The following is a 13,083-nucleotide window of genomic DNA, read 5'->3' as shown; positions in this document are numbered from 1 at the left end:
AAAACAGCTCACTGGAGCCACCCTTCCCATTGAGGGAGGTAATCTTTGGGGGGTGAGATGGAAACACATTATTATAGGTGGATGATAGATAATGCCTCAAACCTCCACCTGTTTTTTTGTTCTTTTTTCTTTTTACAAAGATGGCTGCTTTTCTTTTTCAAAACCTGAGCCCCTTCTGATAAAGAATTTGGTTGTTGTTCTTAAACGAACAGTCCTTCTTCTTGAGGTGCAAATCAATAGCTGATTCTGGACCTTGAAAAGCCGTCCGTTAATGTGTCGCGATGCCCAATTTACAGTGGCTGCTTAAGGCCTCTTTATTTTCACGTGTGCAGTAACCAGGCTGACGTCACTGCGGCGCTCCCGTGCATAGTTTGCCTTTATACTCTAGCTCAGCCCACGTGCACAGTTTTGAAAATATAGTGCAGTTCTTTTTCAAGTCAGAGGTTTCTCTATGGCTGGTATTGGTTAGGACGCCACATGGGGGCATTTCCCCAGCACATTTTGGTCATTTCTGGTAGCCATTTTTACTTTCCTTTCTGTAACAAGGAACAATGCAACAACAATGGCAACCATGGAGTAGTGTCTGCTTGAACAGATGGACATAAACGACCAGATAAATTGCATAAATGACCAGAAATCAATCCAGAAGCCAGCGACATAAGTGGTCTTTGGCGCCTGGAGGAACAATGAGTACGTCATCACACCATGTGACTATATCTCCGTGGGTTTCTCTACAGCAACTTTTATTGATGTGTGATTGGAAAGCTACGCAGCGGTACTGTGCATGAGGGAATGCACAGGTCACGTGATGTAATGCAGGCGACCGCGAGCGTATTAAGAGGCCTTTAGTCTTTCCATTGTAGAGCTCATTGCACTCCACTCGACAGCATTGCGTAAAAAAAACATTGCTGGGTTTACTTCCCAAAATGCTGTCCTTGGGGTAATGCAATGGTACGTTATGTGAGGAGAAAGCGCTTTTCTCTGACAAACCAACCATGAGACATAAATAGGGAGGCTCAACACCTAAAATTTTGAACAGAAGAATTTATTGAAATTAAAGGTGAACCATCTTTAAAAACAAAACAGCCCACTTGCTTTGATTGTCCATTAGTAAATTACTGGAGACATGCATTTTAAAAATTAACATACATTTTTTTTCATGACTATGAAGAAAAATTTAATTGTTTTTTTTCCTTTAGGCCCAGATCTTCTTGCTCTTTGTACTCGTCACAGCAATCATTAATTACTTCATTGGAACCTTTATTCCTCTTAAGTCAAAGGAATCTGCGGGCTTCTTCGGATACGATGGTATGACGTTGTCTTTAAATAAAACTACAGACAATGATGGAACATAAACTATAGACAGATGATGTGAGAGGGAATTTGTTTAAGATCTCGATGCTTAATTTTTCATTAAACTATGACATGAGGGGTATATTGTCCAAAACGTGTTTTTTTTTTTAAGTCATTCGTTAAAAAGTCGACTTGTTGCCCCCCTCCACTGCTGACTCTTTGTTTTGTGACAGAGATGTTGATTGTGAGTCTTAATGAACACGTACAATTATGATCATCACGTTTGTTCATTTCTGCTTTTTGTGACTGGCATCTTTGCATTCTTTCAGGTTCTATTATGTGGGAGAACATGGGTCCCGACTTCAGGAAACAAACATTCTTTTCTGTGTTTGCCATTTTTTTCCCTGCAGCTACTGGTATTCTAGCTGGGACCAACATTTCTGGAGACCTTGCGGTAAGTCAACAGTTTTCACAGAAAAAGCCCAGCAAATAAGGGATAATGACATTTTTAACTATATAATTAAATGGCTATTATTGTACTTGTATCAAAACAACTTCACACATATTATTTGTAAGATTTTTTAAAAATTATTAGCAGATTAGATCTAGTACATGGCTGGAGCAAACCACAAAGGCTCATTAGCCAGTGTATTTGTAGGGGTGATGTCGAGCCTGGTTGAATGGTAAGGATAGTTTCAGGAAGGGGACCTGGCATGACCCATGCCATGAATATGAACCATGAATATTGCCCCGGTCACTTCATTCGATTGTGAGATGTTCTCTTCAAAAAGAGCTTCTGTTTCAGAAGTGATGTCCGACAAATCCAAGAATCTGTTGTTCGTCTCCCATAACAGGTAGCACAGCGTCTTCTCAATGGCAACTGTCCAAGTGTGACAGCTGTAAAACACATCGCAGGCAATATGGCTACTATTTCGATGTCGAGTGAGACTTCCGCAATTTTGCGGATGAATGAAATGATCTCCGCTTATATTTATTTTTTCGTATAAACATTGAAGTGAATAATGTTATATGTAATTTTCGTAACAATATCCATTTTACAATGTGTATTGGGATGTCAGGGGCAGTTTAAAGTCCCACTGACACCAAAAATCATATTTTGAAATAGGTATTGTTATCAAAAGTACAAATAATATTTATCACTTTGATGATAACACCAGTCGGAAAAAGTGATCTTGGAGCGTTTTATAAAAAAGCGGAAAGTTGCGTAAGTCTGACTCGACACAATGCCTCTCACAGTGGCAGCCATATTTGTCTGTGACGTCATGTGGAGGCATCACACTGGATTAGGGATCGCAAACGGTTACAATTAATCGGTTATAACCGGTTTTCGAATGTTTTAAAACGAAACCGTAATCGGACTTTCGAAATCGGTTAAAATTTCAATAATTTCTTCCGGTTCCGGTATTCCACATTGCGCTGTTTTTTCAATATCATTTACACTTTTTTCAAGAATGTTAACATTAAAACATTTTTACAAAAAAAAGAACAAAAATTTAATTTACACGATTACGTTGTTGAAAGCCATATTCAACAAGCTTGTTTGTCAATATTCTATACAAACTACCCCATTACCGCGGACTAAATTAACGATCGACGGTGTAGCGCCGGAGAAAAGGAGTCGGAGGCGGAGTGTCGGAGACAGGAACAAAACTTGTTTTATTGGCAGACATCAAAACACTACTCTCATAACGCCGGGAACTCTGTTGACTCGTCACTCCGGAAGAGCAACAACAAAAACAGTCCGCACCCCAACTCGAGGTCCCGCGGGTGAATTATGTAAACACCACAGTGGTACCAATTTTAAAACCGGTTAATTGTTTTTTTGCTACAGGTGTTGGGTTAAAACCGATTATGAAAGTAAGCGTTTTTTTGCGATCCCAACACTGGATCCCTGGCATTGAAAACATGCTGTGCCGAATGCAATGGCAGATAAACGGGAGCGATTTTGGGATTTTCTGACACCCCTTTTGAGACTGAAGCTCTTTTTGAGGAAGAAAACATCTCAGAAGTGAGTCAAGCGACCGGGGCCAATTTACTATAGTGAGAGCCATATTTATATATGCGGATCACTTCACCACTGACAACAGACTCCCTTACAGACACAGACGAGTACATTGCTCCATTTTGTAATCGATGCAGCCCGATGGGGGTACAGGCCACTGCAATCTACAGGCCGCTGCCAAGCTCAAATAAATGCAGAGGGTCCCATCAGTAAGGGAATCAGAATCGGCTTTAATCCATCTTAAAAACTTTGCCGAACAATTATGAACGTTCATCTGAAGAATCCCATACCGGATTGGTTCTGGCTCATGTTAAAAAGTAAAACCTCACCACCATTATCCCGCAGGGTGCTGGTGGAAATTCAGCTACGGTAGATCGAAGATGAGGGAGAGGTGGAAAGCGGGTTCCTCAGTAGAAAGAGAAGAGGAAAGTGCACAGCCTAGAATTGAATGTGGGGACTTAGAATGTTGAAACAATGTCCGAAAAAGCTTGGGAGCTGGTTGACCTGATTATTAGGAGAAAGGTTGATATATTGTGTCACGCCTCAACGTAAGCCACGAACGATCGTGTAGGTTACGCATTGGTTACACAACAGCAAAAAAAAAACGTTTGCAGTGAAAATTTGTGTAGACAGTAGACATACGAAAACGAGTAAGAATAATTCATAGATGTACATAGAAATTTACTGCTGGTTTTGGCCAGACGACTCACAAATGGTTATTAACAGGTTAATGTCGTGTTGTTTCATGATTACGCGATACTGTGCGGCCCATATCGCGAGACTTCTCGATTGTCAAACAAACATGGCAACTCCCAGTAAGAAGGCGCGGTTTCAAAATGTTGTACCCGGAGAAACTGTTACTGTTAAAACGTTTCAATCATGGGACTTTCATGAAGATTTTGTGTACGAGACAGATAATGAAGGGGGTCGATTAAAACTACTTCAGTGTAAAATATGTTCCAATCAGGTTACAGAAATACGAAAAGAAGTCAAAATGAGAGGATTGTCTGGTCAGGTATGTTAATCTGATTCCGAGCATGACATCGACATGTTTCGTTTTTTGTTTTAAAGTATAAGTGCGACAGCTAAAATGTTTAATTTTATCAACTGTCAAATAAAATATGAAATTAAAAGGGCTAGTTGTTATATCATTTTTAATTGCATTGATTTTAAGTAGATATAATTTCTTCAAGAATCAATAATAATTGCTGTCTGACTGAAAGCCCGGTGTATGTTCACTGAATATTTCTAGGTATAAGTGTATTGATTTAATGATGTAATTTTAGTAGTTTTGTAAATTTCCAATCAATTTGATAATTATTTGATGGTTTTCTGTTTCTTTTTATTACATTGACATATGAGGGATTATTTGCATAACAAATGATATTTGTGAGATCTAATTTCAGTTCAATGAAAATGGATGTCATAATTCATTGAGTGCATATTTGTTAAAAATACACAGGAAATTATCTTTTCATTTGTAGGTTCTGAAGGGAATTTTGGCCCATGTAGATGATGTCAAGTATATTCACAAGAGCAATGTAACAAGACATGTACAGTCAGGTTCCATCCATGATTTGGCAAAGAAAAACCTCACAACCCTCTCCTGAAACTGGTCTTCAAGGGTCCTCATCAAGTGACAAACCTAGAAATGAAGATTCCAACTGTACTGTGACAGCAAGCACTGGCCCCACACAACTACATGGTTTTCGCAAACAGAACTCCATTCAACAGATGTTCGATAAAGTAAGCAAGAACCACTATAGGAATCATATGACTACAGCTTTAGCTGTGGTCATGCGTGAGAATTCAATGTCCGATTACAAATACCTGATTGAATCGAAGAAAAAGAATGGAGTCAACTGTATTGTATTTTAGAGAACATTTTAGAGAACATTGTTCCGTAACCTACAGGTTACGATCACAAATTTATACGGAACCCACAAACAGGTTACCAGCAGCGGGCCTTACATTGAGGCCTGTTGTGTGTTCAGGAGACCAGGTGGAAATGCAGTAAGGCCAGAAGTATAGGGGCAGGGTTTAAATTATTGTAAAGGAAGAGTTAGCTGAGACTATCTTGGCAGAAAAAAGAGTATCAGATTGAGTGATGAGACTGAAACTTAAAACGGAGGGTACTCTGTATAATGTAATTAGCAGCTATGCCCCATAGTCAGAATGTGACCTACAGGTGAAAAAGAAATTCTGGAAGGAACTACATTTGTAATTAGTGCAGATTGTAATGGTCATGTTGGTGAAGGAAACATGGTGATGAAGAGGTTATGGGTAAGTACGCCATCCAAGAAAGGAACATTGACGGACAGATGATGGTACAATGGAAATGGCTGTAGTATTTTTTTTCCAGAAGAACCAGAAACTTGGGGTGACCTACCACAGTTTATAGGCGGACTTCTGTATTTTTAAATTGCATAGATTAAAAAAAAAAATTCAGTTTTTCTGCAATATTTCGACCGTAACCCGTGCCAGAATCCACATTCATTCATTTTCCGATCCAACTTTTGCTAAAGCGAGGTGGAAAATTTGATATGCGTCTGTTGATTGTTGAATGAAAATGCTTGCTGTATACGAGGCAGTTTATGGGGCCATTTGCAGTCATTGTGATTTGACGGGCCCGCACCATTACACTCGCAAATCTGCAAAGTTGAACATGAAAAATCATGCGTGTAAAATTTATCCCGAGTAGAAATACATAGATGAAAATCAAGGATGAAAGCACACAAAAAGCTAATTCTGTATTTTAAATAAAGGAGGAAACATAACATTAACCTGAAAACTGTTTGGGAGCATCATTCAGCTTTCAACATGCATTGCTAAGGATATTCTGCAAGCAATAATTCAGTTTTACTCCAAGAAAAAAAGACAGGGATATCATTGTGGGTTAAAAAAAAAAAAAAACAAAGTTGGAAGCGACCTTTTAAATTTATAGTTCATAGTTGGCTTGGTTTGGTTAGCAATGTACTTGCACATTTTCATTGTAAGTTTGAAAAAACACAAAATTGTACGTAAAAATATTCTGATGGGAATGTAAATGCTGTAATCTGAATCTTTGAATGAGCCATGTTGTTTCAATGGATGACACAGATCTGACCACAGTGCATGCGTCTGATGTTGCTCACAGTGGTCAAAGGGAGCGCTCACAGGCTTAATGTTTGGTCAGACACAAGGTGTGACTTCAGAAGCAATTACTTGTAAAAAAAAATATTATTTAGTGATAAGGAAACACGATATTAATAATTGTTGTCAAATTCATGCATTTATGCATCAAAGACAAAGAAGAGGAGGAAACCGGATCCATGGTCACAAGAAAAAGAGGAATGCACAGAGCATACAACTGAGTGTTGGGACTTTGAATGTTGGGACTATGACAGGAAAAGCTCAGGAGTTGGTTGACATGATGATTAGGAGGTTGTTATTCTGTCCATCTAAGAGAGCAGGTGGAAAGGTAGTAAGGCTAGAAGTTCAGGAGCAGGGTTTAAATTATTCTACCACAGAGTAGATGGGAAGAGAAATGGAGTAGGGGTTATTTTAAAGGAAGAGCTGGTAAGAATGTCTTGGAGGTGAAAAGAGTATCAGATCGAGTGATGAGACTAAAATTTGAAATTGAGGGTGTTATGTATAATGTGGTTATCGGCTATGCCCCACTGGTAGGATGTGACCTAGAGTTGAAAGAGAAATTCTGGAAGGAACTAGATGAAGTAGTTCTGAGCATCCCAGACAGCGAGAGAGTTGTGATTGATGCAGATTGTAATGGACATATTGGTAAAGGAAACAGGGGCGATGAAGAAGTAATGGGTAAGTACGGCATCCAGGAAAGGAACTTTGAGGGACAGATGGTGGTGGACTTGCCAAAAAGGTGTAGTGGCTGTAGTGAACACTTATTTCCAGAAGAGGGAGGAACATATAACATACCTACAAGAGAGGAGGTAGAAGCACACAGGTGGATTAGATTTTGTGCAGACGATGTAATCTGAAGGAGGTTACTGACTGTAAAGTAGTGGTAGGGGAGAGTGTAGCTCGACAGCATAGGATGGTAGTGTGTAGGATGACTCTGGTGGTGGGTAGGAAGATTAAGAAGACAAAGATAGAGCAGAGAACCATGTGGTGGAAGCTGAGAAAGGAAGAATGTTGTGCGGCCTTTCGGAAAGAGGTAAGACAGGCTCTCGATGGACAGCAGAAGCTCCCGGAAGACTGGACAACGACAGCCAAGGTAATCAGAGAGACAGGCAGGAGAGTACTTGGTGTGTTTTTTGGTAGGAAAGGGGAGAAGGAGACTTGGTGGTGGAACCCCAAAATACAAGGAGTCATACAAGGAAAGAGTTTAGCGAAGAAGAAGTGGGATACTGAGAGGACTGAGGAGAGGCGAAAGGAGTACATTGAGATGCAACGTAGGGCAAAGGTAGAGGTGGCAAAGGCTAAACAAGAGACATATGAAGACATGTACACCAGGTTGGACACGAAAGAAGGAGAAAAGGATCTCTACAGGTTGGCCAGACAGAGGGATAGAGATGGGAAGGATGTGCAGCAGGTAAGGGTGATTAAAAATAGAGATGGAAATGTGTTGACTGGTGCCAGTGGTGTGCTAAATAGATGGAAAGAATACTTTGAGAAGTTGATGAATGAAGAAAATGAAAGAGAAGGAAGAGTTGAAGAGGCAAGTGTGAAGGACCAGGAAGTGGCAATGATTACTAAGGGAGAAGTCAGAAAGGCACTACAAAGGATGAAAAATAGAAAGGCAGTTGGTCCTGATGACATACCGGTAGAGGTATGGAAGCAATTTGGAGAGATGGCTGTGGAGTTTTTGAACAACTTATTCAACAGAATACTAGCGGGCGAAAAGATGCCTGAAGAATGGAGGAAAAGTGTTCTAGTTCCCATTTTTAAGAACAAAGGTGATGTTCAGAGCTGTGGGAATTATAGAGGAACGAAGTTGATGAGCCACACAATGAAGTTATGGGAAAGTATTGGAGGCTAGACTCAGGACAGAAGTAAGTATCTGCGAGCAACAGTATGGTTTCATGCCTAGAAAGAGTAGCACAGATGCATTATTTGCCTTGAGGATGCTAGTGGAAAAGTACAGAGAAGGTCAGAAGGAGCTCCATTGTGTCTTTGTGGATCTAGAGAAAGCCTATGACAGAGTACCAAGAGAGGAACTTTGGTACTGCATGCGTAAGTCTGGCGTGGCAGAGAAGTACGTTAAAATAGTACAGGACATGTATGATGGCAGCAGAACAATGGTGAGGTGTGCCTTCGGTGTGACAGAAGAATTTAAGGTTGAGGTGGGACTGCATCAGGGATCAGCTCTGAGCCCCTTTCTGTTTGCAGTGGTAATGGATAGGCTGACAGATGAGGTTAGAATGGAATCCCCTTGGACCATAATGTTCGCAGATGATATTGTGATATGCAGTGAAAGCAGGGAGCATGCAGAGGAACGATTAGAAAGATGGAGACATGCACTGGAAAGGAGAGGAATGAAGATTAGCTGGAGTAAAACAGAATATATGTGCGTGAATGAGAGAGGTGGAGGGGGAAGAGTGAGGGCTACAGGGAGAAGAGATAGCGAGAGTGGAGGACTTCAAATATTCAGGGTCAACAATCCCGAGCAATGGTGAGTGTGGTAAGGAAGTGAAGAAAGTGGCCCAAGCAGGTTGGAACAGCTGGCGGAAGGTGTCTGGTGTGTTATGTGACAGAAGAGTCTCTGCTAGGACGAAGGGCAAAGTTTACAAAACAGTGGTGAGGCCGGCCATGATGTACGGATTAGAGACGGTGGCACTGAAGAAACAACAGGAAGCAGAACTGGAGGTAGCAGAAATGAAGATGTTGAGGTTCTCACTCGGAGTGAGCAGGTTGGATAGGATTAGAAATGACCTCATTAGAGGGACAGCCAAAGTTGGATGTTTTGGAGATAAGATTTGAGAGAGCAGATTTCGATGGTTTGGACGTGTTCAGAGGCGAGAGATTGAGTATATTGGTGGAAGGGTGATGAGGATGGAGCTGCCAGGCAAAAGAGCGAGAGGAAGACCAAAGAGAAGGTTTATGGATGTCGTGAGGGAAGACGAGGGCATTTGAGGTTAGAGAGGAAGATGCAGGAGATAGGCTAAGATGGAAAAGGATGACACCCTGTGGCGACCCCTAACGGGACAAGCCGAAAGGAAAAGAAAAAGAATGCTTTGCTGTTAATTTGTGTCTCAGATGTTGGATGCACCGTCACATATCCAATGTTCAAACTGATGAATGTTATTGATTTATTTGCAAATATTTTCTCTTTTTGAATTTGATGCCTCTTTTGTTGCCACTGTCCCACCTCTTTTGCAAAGTTTTCCAGGCATCAAAATAAAAATGGTTGAATATTTGCAGGAAAAAAACATCCATCTGTTTGAACAATCTTGTTTTTGTAATGTTTTCATTGGAATATGAGTTAAAGGATTTGTACCAAGAGAGGAACTGTGGTACTGCATGCGTAAGTCTGGTGTGGCAGAGAAGTATGTTAAAATAGTACAGGACATGTATGATGGCAGCAGAACAATGGAATGGAATCTGAAGGTTTTGACAATAAAGTCCTGGTAGAGGAGAGTGTTGCGAGACAGCACAAGGATGGTTGTGTATAGGATGACTCAGGTGGTGGGGAGGAAGCTTAAGAAGACAAAGGTAGAGCAGAGAACCATGAGGTGGAAGCTGAAAAAAGCTGTTGTGCGCCTTATCGGGAAGAGGTGAGACAGCCTTTACGTGGACAGGAGGAGCTCCAGGAAGACTGGACTACTACAGCCGATGTGATCAGAGCGACTGGTAGTAGAGTATTTTGTGTATCTTCTGGTAGGAAACAAGAGAAGGAGACTTGGAGGTGGAACCTCAAAATACAGGAAGTCATCCAAGAAAAGTTGTTAGTAGAAAAAAAATGTGGGACACAGAAGACCAGGGAGAGGAAAAAGGAACTCATTGAGATGTGATGTTGGGCAAAGATATAGAGCTCGTGCACGTGACGTCACAATTTTTACAGCGTGATATTGCCGGTCAAACAGAGCTGCTCAACATTGTGTGAGACATTGAACCGGAGGAGAATATTTACAATGTCTGAGACCTGTTGTGCTGTTGGTTGTCACAACAGATGAGACAGATATTTAAAGAGATCATTCTATAGCATACCATCTGAAAAGACCAGGAAAGATCGATGGATTTCGGCAATTAAACGTGATGGATGGTGCCCAACAAAATACATATGCCTGTGTAGCGATCACTTCATTACAGGTAGGAATTATTCTTCTCAATCTCAAATTACCAAGAAGTATTTATAATGCCAAGTTGACTCATTTGAACACAATGCATATTTAAAATAAGAAAATAATAATCTGTTGCAAAGAAGGTTTACGGAGGTTTATGTGAGGCAGCAATATGCTTCCGTGTACTGAGGAGCCGACTCACAGTCCTCTTTTTTTTTTTTTTCCCAATCATAGTTAATGAATGAGAGTTTGTATAAAATCAGAGGTCATTTATTTAAATATTGGTATTTGTATTGAAAAAAAATCTCAGTGGATCCATCACTATGTGGGATTTATTCTTGATTTGAGAACAGACTCAGCAACAAAGTATTTTTATGCATCCAGACTTTCATACAGTTTCAAAGTTTTCCGTGTAAATCTCAATCACATACCCACCAGATACATGTGTATATCCAGTTGTCCAAGACAAGCAGAAGCAAATTAACATTCCACTTTCTCATCAGCAAAAACATAGACTTCGGCTTTAAATATGGGTCCTCTATGCCAAATGTCTCTAATTTTTCCATGTACCTTAGTTTATTATCACCTTTTAAATGTTTAACGGTATCAGACAAACCCTGGATATTGTTCCACAAGACGTATTTTCATTTCGTCTCAACAGAATTAACTTGCAACAATGCTTTGTTTGACCGGGAATATGACGAGTCTCGTGATTTTATGACATAGGTGCATGAGCTCTACAGGTGGAGAAGTGTGAACAAGAGGCATAAGGACAAGTACACCAGTTTGGACTCTAAAAAGGGAAAAAAGGATCTCGACAGGGTCACTGATGGTGTAGTGGTACACACACCTGGCTTTGGTGCGGGTAGCGTAGGATCGATTCCCGCTCAGTGATGGTGTCCATATCTGCCCTGTGACTGAATTGCGGCCAGTCCAGGATGTAGTCTGCCTTTCGCCTGAAGCTAGCTAGGATAGGCTCCAGCTCTCCCGTGACCTTTGTGAGAATAAGCAGCTTCGATAATGGATAGATGCATCTCTACAGGTGACAAACAGACAGTGGGATAAAAATGGGAACGACATGTGGCATGTTAAGGTGATGGATAGAGATGGAAATGTTGACTGGTGCCAGTACTGTGCTAGATAGATGGAAATAATACTTTCAGAACTTGATAAATGAAGGAAATGAGGGAGAAGGAAGAGTAGAAGAGGCAAGTATGGTGGACCAGGAGGTGGCAATGTTTAGAAAGGGGGACATTAGAAGGCACTAAAGAGGATGAAAACGGGAAAGGCTGGAAACTGGAAATGTCCTGATCAGACACCTGTGGAGGTATGGAAGGATTTTGGATAGTTGGCTGTGGAGTTTTTGACTAACTTGTTCAACAGAATTCTAGCAGGTGAAAAGATGCCTGGGAAATGGAGGCTTGGCTTAAGAATAAAGGTGATGTGCAGAGTTATGGGAACTACAGAGGAATAAAGTCGATGAGCCATGCAATGAAATTGAGAGAGTAGGAGGTTAGACTCAGGACAGAAATATTTGCAAGCAACAATATGGTTGCCTAGAAAGAGTAACACAGATGCATCATTTGCCTCGAGGATGCGAATGGAAAAGTACAGAGAAGGTCAGAAGGAGGTGCAATGTGTCTTTGTGAAGCTAGAAAAAGCTTATGGTGTGCCGCAGGTGTGACAGAAGAATTTAAGGTGTAGATGGGACTGCACCAGGGATCAGAACTGAGCCACTTCCTTTTTGCAGTGGTAATGGATAGCGTGACTGATGAGGTTAGACCGAAATCCCCTTGGACCTTAATGGTTGCGGAGGACATTGTGATCCGCAATGAAATCGGGGAGAGGAACAGTAAGAAATGTGGATGCATGAATTGTAAAGAAGAGGACTGAAGATTAGCTAAAGACAGAAAATATATGTGCATGAATGAGAGTGACGGAAGGTGAAGAGGGGGCTTCTGAGAGAAGAGATATTGGTGGAGGACTTCAAATATGTGGGGTCAACCATCCAGAACTATAGTGAGTGTGGTAAATAAGCAAATAAACTGGTCCAACCAAATTGGAACAGCTGCTGTAATGTGTCGGGTATGTTATGTGACAGAAGAGTCTCTGCTAGGATAGAGGGGGCAACGTTTACAAGACAGTGGTGAGGTCCCCCATGATGTACAGACAAAACAGGAAATAGAGCTGGAGATGGCAAAAATCAAGTTGAGGTTATTTTGGAGTGAGCAGGTTGGATAGGATTATAAATGAGCTAATTAGAGGGACAGCCGAAATTAGATGTTTAGGAGACAAAGTAAGAGAGATGGCTCGATGGTGTGGACACTTCCAGAGGAGAGACAGTGTATATTTTTAGAAGGGTGATGAGGATGGAGCCCCCTGGCAAATGACCGAATGGAAGGCCAAAGAGAAGGTTAATGGATGTTGTGTGGGAGCACACAAGGGCTATTGGTGTTAGAGAGGAGTATGCATGAGATAGGGAAAAGGATGACGTGCTGTGGCGAACAGTTAGAGGACAAGCCAAAGGAAAAGAAG

General features: G+C 41.1%; 1 protein-coding gene across 8 annotated transcripts in view; it reads left to right on the top strand.

The window, feature by feature from the left end:
• The window catches only part of slc12a2 (solute carrier family 12 member 2), a 149,350-nt gene that overhangs the window by 56,235 nt on the left and 80,032 nt on the right, over positions 1–13,083 (top strand). For all 8 annotated transcript variants that reach the window (XM_061847504.1, XM_061847499.1, XM_061847497.1 and 5 more), the window contains exons 7-8: positions 1,200–1,308; positions 1,623–1,747. In XM_061847504.1, the coding sequence (XP_061703488.1) occupies positions 1,200–1,308; positions 1,623–1,747 (234 nt within the window). The remainder of the gene's footprint in view (positions 1–1,199; positions 1,309–1,622; positions 1,748–13,083) is intronic.

This window comes from Syngnathoides biaculeatus, chromosome 17, assembly GCF_019802595.1.
Source record: "Syngnathoides biaculeatus isolate LvHL_M chromosome 17, ASM1980259v1, whole genome shotgun sequence".
Classification (NCBI taxonomy): Eukaryota; Metazoa; Chordata; class Actinopteri; order Syngnathiformes; family Syngnathidae; genus Syngnathoides; species Syngnathoides biaculeatus.
This window is presented reverse-complemented; position numbering and strand designations above follow the sequence as displayed.